Genomic DNA, 19393 nt, shown 5'->3' on the forward strand with positions numbered 1-19393 from the left:
TTGCAAACCCCACTGAGCATCATATGATGGGTCTTGGCACAAGGGACAAACCAGTCCCCCACAGCATGGTCAGGGCTGAAAGAATAACTTGAGCAGGCAAAAAGATCAACCACAAGTTTTTCCTGCCCAAGGAGAAATATGACTTGGGACAAAAAAAAAAATCCACGTTTGCCTGAGCAGAATAATCTGCAAATGCAATCAGCCATTTGGGTGATTGATGCTCCTTGCTCTGCTCAAACTTCTCCATCAAAATCGTGGGGGAAAAAAAATTGCTGTTGCAGAGAAACTCAGATCTAAGTGCAAGGACACAGCCACACAACCCAGCACAGCCCCAAGGGAACTAACAAGAGTACAGAGCAGCATGTGATGTTTCTGAGCCTGCTCCAAGCAGCCGAGTTCCCCAGACTGGGAATCTGATCACGGTAACAAAAGCAAACAAGCCGCGGTTTAAATAGAAGCAAAAACGTTGGAAGGGAAAAACCAAGGAGAGCAAATGTTTACCCCGAAGATGGGATAGCTTAGAAATTATGGCTGGGAGCCAACTCTCCAATATTTTTAGTTTCAGAAGGTTTGGAAACCTCAGCTGCCAATCTGTCCCTGGCCCCTCTGCCCTTGGATGGGTGACCCGTTGCAGGTGCAGATCCAGACCCCTGGGGAGGAGCAGGAGGAAAAGTTCAGTGTCTCATTTCGGGGCACATTAGAGAATGGTTTGCAATTTATCAGCTAATAATTAGAGCAGAAACAGGTTAATTAATTACCATGGTTATGGACACACAGTGAAGAAGCTCAGGGGAGCATTAAGGAAAGGGAAAACACACCCCAAAATGCAGAGTTTTAATACAATTCATACTGAGAAGAAGTTCTTGCTAGTTTTAGTTAAAAACCCAACTTTGGGAGCTGCTTTAAGAAGATGAAGAGTTCTGGGATTGCTTGTGATAGGAAACCATGAGGGATTAAGGAATTCAAGAGGAAACCATGAGCCTTCCAGTGCCTGCAGTGTCTCTGGGAGAGCCAGAGAGGGACTTTGGACAAGGGATGGAGGGACAGGACACAGGGAATGGCTTCCCACTGCCAGAGGGCAGGGCTGGATGGGATATTGGGAAGGAATTGTTCACTGTGAGGATTGGGAGCAGCTGTAGCTACTCCATCTCTGGATGGTCTTTAAGATCCCTTCCATCCCAAACCATCCCAGGATTGTATGATTAAAACCTGGCAGCAGCAGAGAAGAGTGAGGAATTGGGGATCAGGTGCAGCTGCAGCAGCCAGTGCTGTCCTGTGAACACATCAAGGAGAGCTCAAATATGGAGATGAGATACAGACAAAAGAGAGAAAAATGAAGATGCTGCCTTGTGTTGTGACTGCCAGATTTAGGTTTAGGGGAAGGCCAACGATGTGATGACCAAACCTTTTCAGTGCCAGCCCCCCAGGGCAGCCAGCCCTTTATCTCCCTGAGCACTGCTGAGGTCAGCCCCCCACAGAAGAAACAAACCAGGTGTGAACTTACATTAATTTTATTCACATTTCCAGAGGAAAGCACTGGTGAAGTGCAAGGTCATGGCTAGTGTCGAAAAGCTCAAGTATTTGGTTTAAAACAGGCAGACATTTCTGAGGCTGAGCCGAGCCCCTGCTCCCTTCCCCTGCTTGTCCTTCCAGTTCAAGTAACAGGAATCTCCAAAATAAGCTGGCTCATCACATGATGAGGGGGATGTCAAAAACTTTAAAGCTCTCTGTGGCATAAATCCCTAAGCAGTGCATAAAAGTAGCAGGCAGGAAATCTTGTACAGCTGAACTGGCTTATCTCTGGGCCAAGTGCTGGGCTTTTCCTTCAGTAGCGGAGTTTTGCCGTCAGCGACACGAAATGCTCCTGCCTGACTTTAATGTGATTCATTACCTAGAGCTGAAATTTGCTGCTACTGGATTATGGGGATGACTGTTGGTGATGGTACAGAAAAAACTTAACAGGACTCCTGGCCAACGAGAAAAAGAGAAAAGGAGAAAAAATTTGATTGCTTTGAATTTCAAAAATAGTGGTAAGGGAACAAAAACACAGCCAGGAATAAGATTTTGAGAACTGGAAATTTTCAACTGCACTGCTGGCCCATGGGAACTTGTCACACCTCCGAGTTGCTTCTAAGGAATATATCTGTATTGCTAAGAGACTCCTGGGTTCAGCTGGGCCAACCGGCTACTGCTGACATCCAGCAGACTCAAAATCCTCCCAACCCCAGCTGGCATTAACCAGCTTCAGTTTTGCTCCCCACAGAGCCACAACTTTTAGATTTTTGCTTCAAAGTACACATTTCAAATTACACAAGGCATCAGATAACCAAAGGCCTCTGCAGGGCCCTGGACATGCCACAGGCCTAGAGCAGGACTGGGAACAGGTGGAGCAGAATTTGGACAGGCAGCAGGAACAACTCACACTCTCTGACACAAATGGAATGGCACCAGAAACCGATTAATTCCTAAGTTATGGGGCTAAAATAGGAGCTGTTTAGGTGTTGTTTTTTTTATCTTGTAACTATTAGGGAGTTTAAAATGTGGCCAGTGAAGACACTGGAAGTCTTTTTGTCCTGAGAAGTGCTGGATTTTATTGGAATACAGCTATATTTGGGAAAGGAGTGGGTAATAGATGTGTGCACATTCTTGCTTGCTCTGCAAAGACAATTATCAGATTACAAAAAAAGGCACAAGAAGCACATTCCTCCTCCTTCCATCCCTAAAAGGTTCCTCCTTCCCCCCTGCTGAAAGCACTGTGCTGGCTGTCACTGAACAACCTCCAAGTACACATTTTCCTCTTTGATCCAGCTGGCTCAGAAGCCCCAAGGATTAAAGATTTCTCTTCTGTTTGAATAATTTCACTGATTAGAATCTCATTGCTTGTTTAACCAATTCTCTTCATCCTCCATCTATATATAGTAAAAGAATTGGAATTAATATTATATTTTGGTTTGCTGCTAAGGCAATCTGCTGTCCCCCAACTCAAGTTCCCAAAGGAAGGAGGTGAAACAGAAAATCTGACAGGACCTGCTTGCTTGAAACAATACAAAAGGCAATACTGCACTTGCCCCACCTGGCTGGGTCTCACAGAGGGGGAAACTGGGACAAGGAAGGGCTCAGGGTTATTTAGCAACTCAGTGGAGAGCCAGGAATAAAACAGCCCAGCTCTGGATCCTCTGTTCCAGCTGTCAAGAAACAATTTTGCTTTGCCCAGAAGGCAACTTCGGTCAGAGGACATGCCACTGACAATTCAAGTCTTAATGTTGACACTGGATGTGCAGAGCGGGATAAAGGAATGTGGCTCTTTGGTGAATATCCTGGTTATTGTACTGAAATTATATTTTAATGAACTAAATTCATCCTTTCCTAGTCCTTAACACTGCAACAGATTTCTCCCCTGCAGCTGCCTGGCTGATACTTAATGGTTCAGCTATTAAATATCCCACCAAACCTATGTCTTCCCTGTGAAGGTTTTAAACTCCTTAATTTCTTATTTAAAATAATATGGAAACAAGCTGCTCTAAGTGTTATTCCAGGACTGAATGGCTTTAGTGGTGTGGATTCTATTTTCAATTTAAGGAACTTTCTGCTTCAGACAAGACACAAGAACCTTCCCAGCAGCAGGAGGGTTGGACAAAAGACATGGGTGATACAGGAAGGGGGAACAAGTGTGTTCCTTGTGTCACCACAGTCATGGACAGCGTGTTCACTCTGTTCCTGACAGCTCCTGGGAAGCCGCACTGGTGGCAGAGATGACAAGGGAGTTTGAGGAGATGATGGATCGCATCACCATGCAGTGCCCTGAGACACCCACACAGCCTGGCAGAGGTTGAGGGCAGAATGTGCCTTTGGCAGCACCGGGACACACCCCCATGGTTCCTAAGGGTTCTCACATACAGGATTCAGCCTGGAGCTACAGATGAGGGGCTGCAAGGGCTGCCTGAGCAGAGGTGGTTCTAGAACAGCCAAGCAGCCAGCAGGGAGAGTGGCCAGAGGGAGAGCCACGAGCTGGTGCTGCCAGCACTAAGTGGGAACACCCAGCAGGAGTCGCCACGCCTGCCAGAGCATCCTTGGGGACAGGACAGCTCGGAAGTACCCCTGTGGAAACCCCCACCCAGGATGAGCATGGACATCTTCCTTAAACTGGCTGTGCTGGAACAGGAACCACGTGTGCTGCCACCCAGGAGAGCACAGGCTGCATGTGCAGGAACACAGCCCCAGTCTCCACTCCTTTCCCCACACACAGCAGTTCTCTCTTTTAGGAAGTAACTGTTCCCACATTTTGCTGTTTAAATCCTGATCCCTCTCCAATCTCACATCCCTGTGTGCTCTGCCTGTCCCCTTCCCAGAGGCAGAGGAGATGCTGCCCTGCCCTCCAGCTCTCTGGCAGAACACACCAAAGTCCACCTCAAGGGGAGAAGGCCAAAGCACTTCACATTCATCAGCTTGGATGGTTCAAAAGAAAGGCCATTTTCTTCTAGGAAATCTGTTTACACACACACTCTGGCCACAGTTGGCTTTCCAACTCCTGTTCCTAGCATTTGGCTGACAGTGGAGAGGGCAAGAATGCACACCAATCCCCAAGTGCTCCTGATTGTGACATTTTGCCAGAAGATGTTCCTGGCCCAGAAGGAGCTGCACAAAAGCACTGATGGGAGAATTACAGCTAAAATACATCTCTTTGTCTCCAGCAGCAGTTGCCCTTATGGGATCTTTGCCTATCCAAAGCCCACCTGCACTGCCCCCGCCTCCTGACAGAGAATGAGGACATTTTACTTGCTGGCAGTACCAGTGCAAGCCATCCCTGATGGAAACCCTCTGCCCATGCTCCCTTGTGCCAGGGTGTAAACAGCCCAGCAGCCAAGGGTATCACAACAACCAGGATCAGTGGGAAAAACTGAAATTTAACAATCAGTCCTGAAAAGGTCAGCTCCTGAGTCCCAGCAGTGAAGGATACAGGAGAGTTGCTCTCAAGTGCATCCTTTTCCTCTCTCTTTTATTACAAAGAACACATTAATCTCGCTGGTGATCACTCAGTCTTTCAGGCACTATCACTGGACACAAAGCCAGTGTCTCAAAACTTTCTTCTTGCTTGTGCAGCTCCACAGTGCTACCCTGGATTCCCCTTAGAACTGGAGGTTTCTTCTTGATCTCAAAAAGAGATTGATATACCAAAACCAAAATCAATTACAAAATATAATAATATCCTCTTCTTGGAAGTGAAGCTTCCCCATATTCCAGACTGTGGCAGGATTTTTATAACCTCAAACCATTTTTACTAAGCTATACTTAAAATACATCTGAGTCCCAATCCACCTGTCTGGTGTGTTGTTAATGCTCACAGCTGAAGATCCATTCCCTGACAATTCCTCCTGGACCTGCCAAAGGCCTCCTCTCAGTTGTCTTCTGCAGACTTGAACATGAGGATGGCATTGTAGATCTTCAGGGCAGGGCCCAGCTTGATGCTGAGTATTTTAACGATGTCGTTCTGTTTGAGAAGCAGGAAGGCCTCACCATCAATCTGCTGGAGGTTGGAACATGAACAGAGATTAACCACCAAGGGACAGGCAGGATTCCCACTTCTGGCCATTCTGGGATTCCTGCCTAGTTCTGGCCCCTACACCCCATGATGTCCCCTTTTCAAGGGACACAGATTTCATCTCACAGTGCTCTCCCTAGAAATGAGAAGCCCCAGGCTTTGCCACCCATGGCAAAGGTAGAATGAGATGAGCTTTAAGGGCCTTTCTAACTCAAACCATTCCATAATTCCATATGCTATATAGGCTAAGGCATAGTGAAGATGCAATATGGCAGGAAAAACACAGTCTCCTAATCCATCAACAAGAAGATACATTTGATTAGATGCAAATTAAGCAAGTGATGAACATACTACCATGTGAAAATCCAGGATGCTGTAGGTAGCAGCAAGTGAAATCATGACACACTGTTTCTGGAAAAGGTTAAAAATTCACTCAAGCAAAAACATCCACAGAGACAACACAGATATAATTAATATACATCCCAGATGCTGCAGGGATGATGCCGAAGATTAATGGACATAGACAAACAATATGTGTCTCCCTAAGTTATTCCATTAAAGTCCATTTACAGAGACTGACAGCATCACCTCCTCTCACTTGATGCTCACCAGTGCAGCACACAGCACTGAACACTCAGACTAGCCAGAATAACAATTCTGCTATTTTTGTAGTCTTCCCAACTAGAGTATTTTCGGATGTCAATGCCTGGTGCAAGAGGAAACACTGAGTAAACTCAGAAAACACAAAATTAAAACAAAGAGTTGGGAGCCAGGAGATTCGGTTTTCCTGCCTCTCACCAGACAAGGGACCCTCAGCAAGGTATTTAATCTGCCACTTAAATAACTGGGAGTAACTGGAAAGTAAATTCCTCCACTGGGAATGACAGCAGTGTTCCCAGTCCACAGATGGTCACACCATGTCCTTGCATCTTATTTTCATGATGCCTCAAGTCTACACTGCTGCAATGTATGTGTTAAAAATAGCTTGAAACAAATGGGACTGTTCTGCTTAAATTAAATAACAGAGTCAAAATGAGCAGAAAACTGCTGGAGAACAGTCCTACAATTCAAAATGGTTGTGTGTCCAATATTATTTATTCCAATGCTTCTTTTTCACTGCATTGCTTCACACTTGCTTATTTTAAACAGTCCTGCCCTGAACTGGACTTAGAGGCAAGTCTGTGCTTTATTTATTAATTTCTTTGTTCCATTTTATTTTGATGGGTTTTAGAATTCTGTGCACAATTTTTTCTCTTCACTCCTAATGTATGCAGTAACTTATCCCCCCTCCAGCCCCCCACAAAGGGGAGTCTGCAAGGGATTTATTTATCCTGGACTGGACAGCACAAGTGGAAGCACTCAGAGGCTGATCCTCTGCGCAGGGGAGTTCAGCTCTCCTGTCACTCACACCTGCATTCTGGCCAAAGCCAAACTGCTAAAAGGGACTTTTCAAACTGACAATGTGCTTTGAACATAAACTAGCAAAACAACAGAAGCCCCTATAAATCGGGCATAGGGAATCACACTTTGAGGATGCAGAAAATAAGGATTAGAACAGACTGTGCCTATGGCACTCTCAGAACCAGAAAGGAGTTGCTGTGTTCAGGACCAGAAGAAATTAAGTACATGGAGAATAGTTGGATTTTTTTGGAGATTTGCTGGTACATCTCACTTCTGAATACACTTCCCCTAGAAATCCCTTTTACACTCAGCTACAGTGAAAAATGGGCTCATTTAAACAAATGTCATTATTCCCACTTGTCCTGGTTTACAATGCAAGATACATATTCTATTACCATCTGAGAAGGGTGATCATCCTTATCTCTGTGGGAAGTATCTTCTGTTGATGGGCCATAACTGAGAAGGGTGATCATCCTTACCTCTGTGGGAAGTATCTTCTGTTAATGGGCCATTGAGTCCTACTGTATAACTGATAAGATTACATCATCCCATTGGGAGATGCTCCAGCCAGGAGGACGAGCCAAGCCTTTCCTACCTAGATAAAAACTGAGGTTTAGAACACCAAAGGCAGCCTTTTCCCACTGGATTCCAGAGGAAGAACCAGGCTTTTTCCACATCATCACTGGACCCTTTGGAGGAAAGCTGCACCAGCACCCTGACTGACAGGGTATCAGATTGTATTCTGACTCTGTCAGTGGTTTTGTTTTTATTATTGCATGTATTTTGTTTTTCCTTTTTTTTTCTCTTCCCTATTAAAAATTGTATTACTGACTTGAAGTCTCACTGGTTTTGCTTTTCAAACCAGTACACCACTATATTCAGGTCACAAGTACTCTACTGTATTGTCACATTGTGGAGAGTGCTTTTTGCAAGCCTCTATTTCTTTTGCCTCCTATTTTGTGTATGCCTGCATGGTTTTCAAAACAAGGGAAAACAAAACACAGATATATAAGTCCACAAAATGCGCTGCAGCCTGACTCTCCCTGAAAGGGAGCCAGCTCTGGAGCAGACGGGGATTACAGACCTGCCCCTTCCAGTCACTGCCATGCAGGAGTGACTCCAGCCCCTCTCCCTGGAGCTCTTACAGTGACACAGGAGAGCTCTGAGGACAGAATCACAGAACCATGGGATGATTTCAGTTAGAAGGAACCTTAAAGCTCATCTTGTTCCACCCCATGCCCTGGGCAGGGACACTTTTCACTGGACCAGGCTGGTCCAAGCCCTACCCAACCTCACCTTGGACACTTCCAGGAATGGGGCAGCTACAGCTGCTCTGGGCATCCTGTGCAGGGTGTCCCCACCCTCACAAGGAGGAGCTTCTTTCTAATGCCCAGCCTCCTTCAGGTTAAGGCCACTGCCCCTTGTCCAGTCACTCCTCATCTGAAGTCCCTCTCTAGCTATCCTGAAGCTCCCTTAGGTACTGGAAGAGGCTCTGAGCCTGCAGCCTTCTCTTCTCCATCTCTCCCAGGCTCACTCCAGAGCAGAGGGGCTCCAGCCCCTGGAGCATCTCTGTGCTCTCCTCTGGATTCCCTCCATGAGCTCCACATGCTTCTGAGGCTGGTGCCCATGGCTGGAGAGAACTCTGCAGGTGGGGAATCTCCTGATCCGAACAGAGGGGAAGCATTCCACCTCCACAAGCTGCCCACACTGTGAGATGAGTCCAGGACAAGGTGCATCTGTGCAAATTCATCAGTGGCTCCTAAAGAACCTCCAAGTTTTACCTGCAATGTAAGTGGAAGCTGAAGCACCCAACAGATCCTTGTCTGTGATACACCTAAAGAGCTATGCCAAAAACCAAGACAGCCACACCCTGTGTCCACGGAGATCTCCCATAGGCCACAGCGAACACACCAGGAATGGGACCAGAGCTCAGCCCATGGCAGTATTAAGAGGGCACACCTCACCCAGGACATGGTCTGACTTCCAAACCTCTGCTTGTCAAAGAGAAAGGTTCCCATCCTGCTCTCACCCCAGCCCACAGAGGAAGCCAGCAATTCTTGGGGAACCCTGTGCCTACCAGGCTCTACCAGGACAAGCAGGCACATGTCCTCATTAGAGGCAGTAAATGAGATCCTCACTAACCATTCCAACAGGGCATCTTTAGAGCAGTGCCAAACCCATGGCACAACGGTCCAAGACAGGGTGTTGAACATAAGCTCTGTGGTTGGAACTGCATGGGAAATTTAAAGCATCAGGATGCAATTAGCCATGATGGAATTCAGCTCCATGCTGAAGCTGCCTCCTAAATGCCACTGCTCTGCAATGACATGGCTGAGCAGGTCTGAGCTCTCTGCCCTAATTCCAGGGATCTGCAGCACATGGCCTGGGCACACCCCACTTACCTCTTCCCTGAAAACAGATGCTTGTTCTTTGCAGCCAGGTAAACGCTGGATAAAGCTCACCACCTGCAATTGCACGTCAGAGAAAGGAAACACAGACAATTAAAATGCGACACCATCAAGAAAAACCCTCTTAATTCTGTATGAAAATTCTCTATTGAAGAATAGAGATTTTAATACTCAAAACTCTCACATTAATGAGGGATATAGATGGAAAACATTGCTGGGTTGCTGCTGCAGCTCCTCTGCATATTTTGGTTACCACCAATAACTGCCCATATTACCATTTGACCATTTCTCTCCCTGTAGGAATCCAGCTTCTCACTCCCCTAAAAGGCCTTCACAGAACCAACATTATTTTTCCAGACTAAAGGCAGTATGTAGCTTAGACTACTTTAAATTCACTCACAACTTCACTTTCTCTACAGTACTGTTGGGAAGTAAAACTAACAAGAAAAAAGGATTTAGACAGTTTCCCAAGATGACATGCCTCTAAGAGACAAGATAAACCAACTGAATGAACACTGCTGGTTTACTAACATACAAAGGCAGAAGAGCTGGGAAGGAAAGGAATTTTGGTTTCATTTAATCTGTGCTGGGTGCACAGGATCCACAAAGCCAAGAGGATTAAACAAGTAAAAGTTAATTTTACACTTCACATTAGGGAAAACCTTTCTAAGCAAGAAATCTGTTAACATTTAGAATAATTTCTCTGGAGTAATGCAGCAGCCCTGGGGTTACATTATGTAACACCAAGGAGTGTGAGGAGCAGCCCTGTGTGCAGTCAAGGACGACTTATTGTGCATTGTCCTCTCCAGCATCAGCTTCACTGGTTCACAGGAGATTTGTATATGGAGGCATAATCAGATCAAACATCTCCTGTTAACTGGATGCTCCCTTGCAGCAGCAGCTCTGCTTCACGAGGCATAACCTTGTGAGTTGTTGCAGATGTGACATTTCTTCCCTGCACACAAACAAGCAGCTGGGAAGGGTCACTGTCAGATACAGGCTCCCTTCAACTCAGAACTGCCAAAGTCTCTCCTGAATCACCTCCAGATCATCCTACCACTAGACTCGGAGTCATTCCCTCCCCCTATTTCCAGCCAGGCCAGAACAGGGTTCTCAGAGTGCCCTCCAGCTTTGCTCTGCCCTGGCAGGAGCAGCTCTGACTCCTGTGGTTTCCGTTATGTAACCTGAAAGCAGAACATCCCTCTCCGTCCTCCTCTTCCACTCCACCTTAAAGGGAACCCCTAAAATCCACATCTCTGTTGGGCAGTGACTCCAAATTTTCTTCTGTAGAAGTGTAAACTCCTGTTAGTAATCAATAACAAAATACTACTTTCCTTTTGAGTCCCCTCGTCTGCTAATAATTAAAACACAAATGAAAATCCTTCTGCCAGGTCTGGTTCCTTGAGAATTTAAAAGACAGTTGGACCCTCGGGATAGAAGCTGAGTGCTCTTTAGTGTCTGCGGCACTGAGAGGTTGTCAGACATCTCTAGGGAATGACCTTGGCTTTCCTTTCTCCTGTATACTTCCATGTAAAACTGCTGCTGGCTACTGTCACTGACATGGAGTGACAGACCTTTGATCTGCCCCATAGTCCTTTGTAGTGACACTGCAAGCTCCCTTCGCCACTGAAGAGCCCTCTTGAACAAACAGCAGCCCTGGGGTTTGCCAGGAATGGCAAACAGAGAGGGAAGGAAGATGCAAGAGGAGAAAAATGGGAGAGAAGGTCCCCACGACACGAGACAGACCCCAGGTACCACTGAGCCACAGGGACCTGCCTGGCTGTCACTGCAGAGGAGGAGGGTTCCCAAACCAAGACTGGGCAGCTGAGGGAGAGAGGCTTGGGAAAACAAGAACAAAACACCACAGGAAACCAACACATCCCCACAATGGTGGCAGGGAAGCCTTGAACCCTGGGAAAGGCTGAGACTGGGGGGGCTCAGAGTGAGGGTGGGACAAGTGTTGGACACGTTTGGAACATCTCAGTGGGATCAGAGCTTTTCTGTGGGGAGGTGAAAGTCTGCTGGCTCTTCCTGCTGTAACCACCCCATGGCTCAGAACTGTCTGCTGGAAACTCCCATACTCTCAAAGCACATTGATGAAGGGAAAGGCCTTGAAAAAAAGCTCTGTGTAATCCTGAGAACACCCTGGAAACTGGATGCAATCCTTCTGGAAGGTCCTGATGTATGGTAGACACTCTAAGATCAGCACAGGATTGATGGCTCATGGTGACAAAGCAGCCCCACACCACAACTCTTCAACAACTACTGCAGGGCTGACCCCCTCTGAGGCCACAGAAAAGACCTGGGTTAACTGGGATTTAGAAAGCCACTCACACTTGGCACAAGGACAGTTTCCCACTGGGGGGGGGGGGGGGGGGGGGGGAGGAATTAGCATTTGAAGCAGGATTAACTAATGAACAATAAAATTCTAGCACATCCTAATGTTCTTCCATGAGTCAATAGTCTATACTCTGAAAACATGACAGGAGCCTTTCAATAAATACCAAAGCTGCATTAAAGTAACTACTCTTAGTGACTACTCAGTGTTACCATGACTTTCTTAGCTTGAGGGCCCCTAAATACTGCTGCTACTGCTGCTCTGCTATTTCAGCTGTTCTCAACCAGCAGAGAAGTAAAGAAGCGTTTTTTTTTTCCTTTATGTGGGTTTTATAACATAAAAACAGCTCTTCAGCCTGAAACCAAAGGAGAATTTTACACCCCCATCGCTCCTGTTTCAGATCAGCAGAATGGACTCCTTTGTGCAACAGAGTTCAAAGCACAACCCAAAGGCAAATGTTTGCCCTGCAGAAAGATGTTGGGAGCCCAAATGCCGACAGACCAAATGTATTTTGGACTCCCTAAAACACAGCAAGTCCTGCTGCTTTCAACTCCCAGACCTGTGCACACTACACTGCACTGCACTGCACTGCACATGCTGATCCTGTATGCACTCAGAGCCTAAACTGATTCCTCTGGGAATTTCTGATGAACATAATTTGCAAAACCAGACCCACTTTACTGAAAATCAAGATAAAACCTGTAATGACTTTACCCAGTCCATTGTGGTGCTGCGACTGAGGTTTTTAATGTGCCATTCACACTGCTACTGGCAGCCAAAAGTTCCCCAGTTGTTTCAGATGGCAGAAGAGTTCAGTTTATTCTGGGTTTGTATCATGATACCCGGTGCCCTGCATCCATGCCTGTGGTCCCTGCTCACACTCATCCATTATCAAACCAATATCCCAGTTAAATTTACCCAGCAGTTGCTTTAAAGGTCAACTGCAAAGGACAAATTTTATTTGGCTTGGATCCTGACACTGTATTTCCATGAAGCAGCCTCCTGTTTTATCCAAAAGAAAGAGCTTTTGATTATCATGTCAGAGGATTATCTGCTGCTGACTTTATTGATTTGCTAAAAGACCTTTTGGACAAATCACTGGAAGCTTTCTTAAAAGGACAGGAACAGTAAATCTTTCAGAGATTTTTTTTCCTCCGTGGTACGAATTTAATTCTAACACATTTTTCTTAGAAAAACAAACAAACAAACAAATGAAAATCAAAAACAAAAAACAAAACACCACAACTAAACCTCAACACTACCACCAAACCACAACAACTCAACAAAAAAAAAGGACCAGGTTTTAAAACATGAACACTAATTGCTCTGACCCTTTCTCAACTGCTGTGGTTCCCATCTCCCACATCACTGCAATCCCATCAGACTCCTACCTCTCCTACAGCATGAAGAGCAAAGTCAAGATTTATCTGATGTTAAGAGGCACTTAGGGAAAATGCACTTTCTAAAAGTCTCTGAAGATCCTCTCTGAATCATGAACAGCAGTACCTTTTTCCTGCTTTGCAGATTCCCTGTATCCTTGCAAGCACAACACTACAGCACATTTCTCTGGAATTAAATGGCCTGCAATTAAGCACCAGGATCCAAACTGTCACCACTTCCCAAGTGCAGAGACAAATATTATTTATGCCCAAGGCATCGAGGCAAAAACCAACTACTCAGCACACAAAACACTATGGCTTTTTCACACACCACCTAATTACAGGAGACATCTCAAGAGCTGCAGAGACATCTCCAGCTGCACAGCTACCTCTGCCAGAAATCAGGTCAGGCTGTGGGCAGTTTTGTTCCTAGGGAATCAGGCAGGGAGACGCAGCAGGAGTGGGCATGCACAGTGCACTCTGGAATTCTCTGCACTGTAAAAGTGAATCAGCAGCAAAGTCAAAGGAGAGGGGGAGGGAGATCAGAGAAAGGGAATCTGGTGTCAGAATGATGCTTCAGGCCTGAGAGACCGAGGGGTAAATAAACGGAGGGAGGGAGGGAAACCTGTTGAGGGCAATAAGCTGCAGATACCAGAGGGTTAACAGGGGTCCTTCCCCTCCCTGATAAAGGGCCTTGGGTCTAACCTCCAGCTGGGACACAAACAGCAAACAAAAGAGTACTGCCTAGGAGAGGGTAGGAAATAAAAGTTGCCTCCCGCTTAGCACTCCAGAGGAAGAGTGCTCTGGCATTCCTGCAGCCCTGGAGAGTGGAACAAGGAACAGGTAACTCACCTCCTCCACAGTCCATTTGGCAACTTGTTTGGCTGTCAAGCCTGAGACCTCTGGCAAGAGCCTGCAGTGCTGCTCCCAGAAGAGATGGAGGCGGTGGGTTGGGTTAGAGGCCAGGGAAGGCATGAAGATAGACTGGTGGAGAGCCTGCTGGAGATCCAAATCAGGGCCTGGAAAAGGAAACCAGACAAGTCAGAGTCAGGCTTCAAGTAGGAGCAACTACAACAAGGCAGGAGGAAGGGTCACAGCCTGGAGGGCAAAGCAAGGCAGGGTGAGCAGAGTCAGGCTTGGCTACTGTGTGGCACACAGAGCTCCCAGGATGTTCTCCCAACCCTCCTGAGCAGGAGAAAGGGGAAAAAAAGGATAAGATTGCCAGGCTGGAGGCTTTATCGTTAGCTTCTTCCCTGGAAAATGATGTCATGCTGCTAACACAGAAGATGTTTGCAGCATTTTATTGACAAGGTGGAGGAGTTCTGGTAACAGCATCCTCGTCTGGGAATTGATGGCACCGCTCCAGCTCCAGCTGTAGCCTGGGCTCACTGGCCAGGAGTGTTCAAGGTACCTCCAGACATCAACTCCCTCCTCATGTGTCAAGTGATGGAAGCTTTGAAAACCAAGGCAAAAAAAGGAGGAAGAAATCACCCCTCCCTAATGAGATCACTGGAGCAGTGCAGAGTCATGGTCCTACAGGGACGTACTGGTTATACAACAGGAAGCCAGGCAGAGGATGGGAAGAGGCTGGGAAGCACTCCTGGCTTACAGCAGCACGGGGACTGCCCTGACCCCGGCCCCGCAGGCTGCCCAGCGCCATCCCGTGGCATTCCCACTGCATCCCAGCCTCGGGAATGCTCCGTGTGCCTAGAGTGGCCGCTGTGCTGTGTCTGTGCTTCCCCTCCTGCTCTGCTTCCCCTGCTGCTCTGCTGCCCCTGCTTCCCCTGATGCTCTGCTGCCCCTGCTGCTCCTGCTTCCCCTGCTGCTCTGCTGCCCCTGCTTCCCCTGATGCTCTGCTGTCCCTGCTGCTCTTGCTGCTCCTGTTCAGTGGCTCTCAGTGGGCTGGGGTGTCAGATGTGGAGGGTGAGCAGTCACTACATGGAAAGCACAAAGGAACACGGCTGGAATACAAAGCAAAAGCAGATTCCCAGGGTTTGCCAGCTTCCTCCCTGCCGAAGAGGAAGCACCTCTGGATGTAAAGCCTGTCCTAGTGAACAGTCACTCCTCTGGCCCCAGAGCCCCCTCAGCTCATCAACATCTCCACATCCCTAAAGGTCATGAGACAGCATCAAATAACATCAAATTTCTAATAATGAAACCAAGGGAAGATAAATAAAGCCTGAGTAAGAACTGCTCAGTTCAGGAGCTCCTGGTGATGAGAGGGCACAGGACCTGCTCCTAAGAGGGCTGTCACCCCCTCCTTCCCTGCTGCACTGCACTGGTAGGGACAGACAGCTGCTGGTTTTGGCTCTACCTCCTGCTTCAGGAAGTTCCACTCATGCCCAAGGTCTCCCACACTGCCACAGCCCTGCGGGGTGGGCAGTGCTTCCATCTCAGGACAATTCTCCACTAAGCCCAAATCCTTGGCCTAAGCACCCAAACCATGCCCTAGACAAGTGACTTTCCCTCTGACGAAGAAGCAGTGATCTCACAGTTTAAATGTAGCTGGGAGGAAAGCTCTGGGTAATTGTGAAATTACAGGCCAGTGGATGATTGCATTTCCCTTCCCTGATTTCCATCACTCCATGGAAGGTAAATGTGAAGGGAGAGTGGGCAGCTTTCCCTGCCAGCTGCAACTGCAGCTTGGAGCTGGCAGATCCCTCAGCTCTGACTGCAGAACTCAGCACTAGGTAAAAATGAGTAAAAAAAAAAATCATCCAGGCACCTGTCCCAGTTTGTGCCTGCTTAGCTATTTTTGATTGGAGACTTATTACCATGTTAAATCCTCCTAAAAGCCTGGTCAGCTCTGTTCTCTAAAATGGCTTTTTATAGCAAATCTGAAAACTAAGCATATGGTTTGCTAAAGTGATAACAGAAAGCTGCTCTGAAAACTTAACCTGTCATGTACCAGGAAAAAAACCCCACTGTTTTACCATTCAGCTTTTCATTTTCTTTTTCATCCTTAAGAGAACTTTCAAGAAGTCCTCCAACGATTCAGAATATCTTTCTGAATATCCCTGGGGGTCTAAAAAAAGGGGTGATGGAACCTAAACTATCTGCTAAGTTTTGAGCAAGCTCCCTTGAGTGCTGGCTTTGTCACAGCCTGACACAGGTCACAGCCTGTTTGGGAATCCCTAATCACTACAGAGGAGTTTGCAGTGGCACAAAAACCAGTGCAAATTTGTCTTCTCAGTTAATAAATACAAGGCTCCACTTTACAAACTCCTCTATTAAATCTTTCACTTTTAAGTAATTTTACCTTTCTCTCCATTTTAAAGGAAGAAAAGTTACCATTGCCATCACCTCCAGCATGTGCTTTCTCTTTGACTGTGGAATCAAAGACAAAAAAAGCTGTGAGGTTCTGAATGCTCCTCATGACTGTGGGGATATTGCAGAGATAGGCACACACAGAGAAAGAAGGAATAAAATTTAACCAACCTTTCCCACTGCTTTCCTGTTTCACCAGCTGCAACTTGATATAGGTATGTGAGCACCCAAGCCTGAAAGCAACAATTACAAAACATTTCAGAAGACACAGAAACAGATGTAATTTCTTCTCTATATGAAGATTAATGGGATTTATAGAAACAAAAAACTTTTTCCTCTTAAAATAAGCAATACCTCCATCCCTGACCTCCCTCTGAGCTAAGGGCTGTTCTATTAAATTAACGGCCAGAACTCAGATCTGAGTTTACTGCAGGAAAGAGAGGGCCTAAAACAACACGAGGAAGGGAGGAGATTTACCATGTCAGTCTAAAACACTCTGCTGCAAAACTCTGATCAAATTGGGACAGTTTGTTATTTACACCTTTATTTCAGATACAGCAGCAGCATCAAGAAACACAACTGTTAATTCACGAAAATACATCACAGAACTCTTGTTTACGTTTTTGGTGTGGCTTTGATGTCTGCAGAGGAATCCTCATCTCCCCAGCCTCTCTCCCGACTGTTTTCTGACTGCTCCGATGGAGTGTGGTTGCTGCTTTGACACCACTTTTCACTGTCTGGTGCAGATTTTCTGGAAAGACAGATAAATGACAGTAGCTGAGCTGACATCCTCTGTTCCCTTTTCCCGCAGGAGAGCAAAGCTGGCTGCTCCTGGCAAGTGAGAGCAACAACCACCACCTTGTGGCAGAACTTTCCTCTCCCCTCCATGAGTACAAAGCACTTTGTTCTTCTTCTGCAAGGATTGAGAGAGTCTGTGTGAAATAAATCAGTTGCTGTGGACTCAGGCTCTGATCCCAGCAGCTATAGGAAACCACTGTGTTACGGTGAAAGTAAGAGATTAAAAATTTCTGAATCTTGATACCTCTGGGTAACATTTAAGAGTTTCCATGACTAAGTTTGATGCATAAACTGAGCTATAGAGTTGGCTAAGGGAGGACAAGCAGCAGGGTGATACCAGATTCACAGGCTGAATTCAGACCTCCCACTATCAGGAAATGAAAAACTTAGAAGAAAAAAAATACATTACAATTCTAAAATGCCATTTATTCTGTGGGAATTCAAAATCTCCAGAGAGAGCTTTATGCCATTGAAATGCAATCAATTTTGGTGTGGAAATTAGGGAATGAAGATGCCTTCATAGCTGTGGCATGGGAGGAAGCAACTTGGCCATGAAGGCCAGGGAGGAGAAAGAGGCATTTATTCCTTTTTTTCTGTACAAATAGAACTTGAAAATGTAATAAATCTAAACAAATAGATGAACTTTAAAATATAGATAAGCCTTCACATACAACAACAACAACAACAAAAACCTAAAGTATTGCTGGAGTTTGCCCTAGTGAGACTGGATTTGTGAACACTAAAAACGATCATAAAAAATCCTTCATATCCTGGACTGTCCCATGACAGATTTAACCTGCACTCCAAGAACTAAGGCACAGTTTCCTTCAATGCTGCTCAACTGCAAGATTTCCTTGTAAGAAAACAAAGTATCTGAGAGCACTCAGCTTGTTTTCTGCTAAGTGATACACACACAGTGCTCAGCCAACCCGGGGTGGATGACAGCTACAGTTTAATAGTGCAAAATAACCTTGGCTTGACAGTTTTAGGACAGGAAAGGAAGGAAAAGAACATACTTTAAATTGAAACAGCAAGGAAAAATTTATGGAGACAGAATGTAATTTCCTTTGTTGGAATGTAACCAGAGCACCAGGATTAAGGAATCAAGAAACCTATTAAGCCATATGAGGGCATAAAAGTGCACTGCTCAGTGTTAAGAGTTTCTGGGGCACAGGTCAATATTACAGACAGATGAACTCAATGCTCTGCTGCGTTGCAGCCAATTCTGGTGGTTTTCATCCTTGTAAATGGTTTTGCTCCCCAGTACCTGGCCAAGAGTAAAATCCAGCTCACCCGGATTGTGAAGAGTCACCCTGGGAAGACTCCTCTGCTCCCAGCAGTGGGCCAGGGGTCTCCAGCCTCCTGGCTTTCTGCATGCTGTTCCCAGGGGAAGGTCTCTCCCCACTCAGCCGGTCCTGTAACAGGTTTTCTCTGCTGAGGTTCACATCAGAGTATGGGCAGCCAACTAAGCTGCGATAGAGAAACAAAAAAGAGAAAGGGCAGTGAAAGCTTTAGTCATACACTCTTCCCTACCTCAGACAGAGAAATCCATCACAAAGCCAAAAAAATGAGGCCAACAACTCTCAGGAGCTGCTATTACCCAGCTCTAGGTGTGAGAAAGCAAGGGACTATATGGCAGAATTAAAAATCAAATTCATGTTGCCAAAGAACCACTGCAGAAGACAAGAAGAGATCATCCTCTGTAACCTGCAAACCAGAACAACATTTCATAAATCAACAGAGTTCTGCATCTTTCAGTCTGAAAAATTCAAAGCCCTTTATTACCTTATAAATTACCAAGTCTTCTGACCTCCCAACTGAGATTGTTTTATTGCTCTTAAAATAATTTACTTAAGAAAAAGCTTCATCTTCCAAGAGTACACAATAAATCAAAAGGCAGAGCACAAAACATGAGCAACCTCTCCTCATTTTAACATCCTACCCATGCCCTCTCCTCTTCAACTGTCTCCTTTCATGTTGTTCTTGAGTGTATTATTTTACAAACAGAACTCCTTCAGTACTGCTGAAGGAGTACAGAAACTGGAGGGAATGAATCTGTTTGCATTGCAGCTATAATGATTATAGTGGTATAAACAGAATTTATGATGAACCAGCCTGCTTAGACACAAGAGGGAGCTGTGATTGCAGTTATAGGTATCTCCAGAATAACGACCCTGAGATCACTTCAGTGCAGTGTTGCTTGGCGCTGCAACATAATCTTCATTATTATTATTATTATTATTATTATTATTATTATTATTAG

The 19393-nt window shown here is 45.9% G+C and overlaps 1 protein-coding gene across 1 annotated transcript in view; it reads right to left on the minus strand.

Annotated features, from left to right (window-relative positions):
- Positions 1–4413: 4413 nt before the first annotated feature.
- The window catches only part of LOC134053807 (lethal(3)malignant brain tumor-like protein 3), a 33516-nt gene continuing 18536 nt past the window's right edge, over positions 4414–19393 (minus strand). The window contains exons 14-19 of the mRNA XM_062509037.1: positions 18424–18600; positions 16952–17083; positions 16504–16565; positions 13918–14084; positions 9343–9405; positions 4414–5524 (exon numbers count right to left, since the gene is read on the minus strand). Coding sequence (XP_062365021.1) covers positions 5396–5524; positions 9343–9405; positions 13918–14084; positions 16504–16565; positions 16952–17083; positions 18424–18600 — 730 coding nt within the window. The 3' untranslated portion in view covers positions 4414–5395. The remainder of the gene's footprint in view (positions 5525–9342; positions 9406–13917; positions 14085–16503; positions 16566–16951; positions 17084–18423; positions 18601–19393) is intronic.

The sequence above is a fragment of the Cinclus cinclus genome, chromosome 26, assembly GCF_963662255.1.
Source record: "Cinclus cinclus chromosome 26, bCinCin1.1, whole genome shotgun sequence".
NCBI classification, from domain to species: domain Eukaryota; kingdom Metazoa; phylum Chordata; class Aves; order Passeriformes; family Cinclidae; genus Cinclus; species Cinclus cinclus.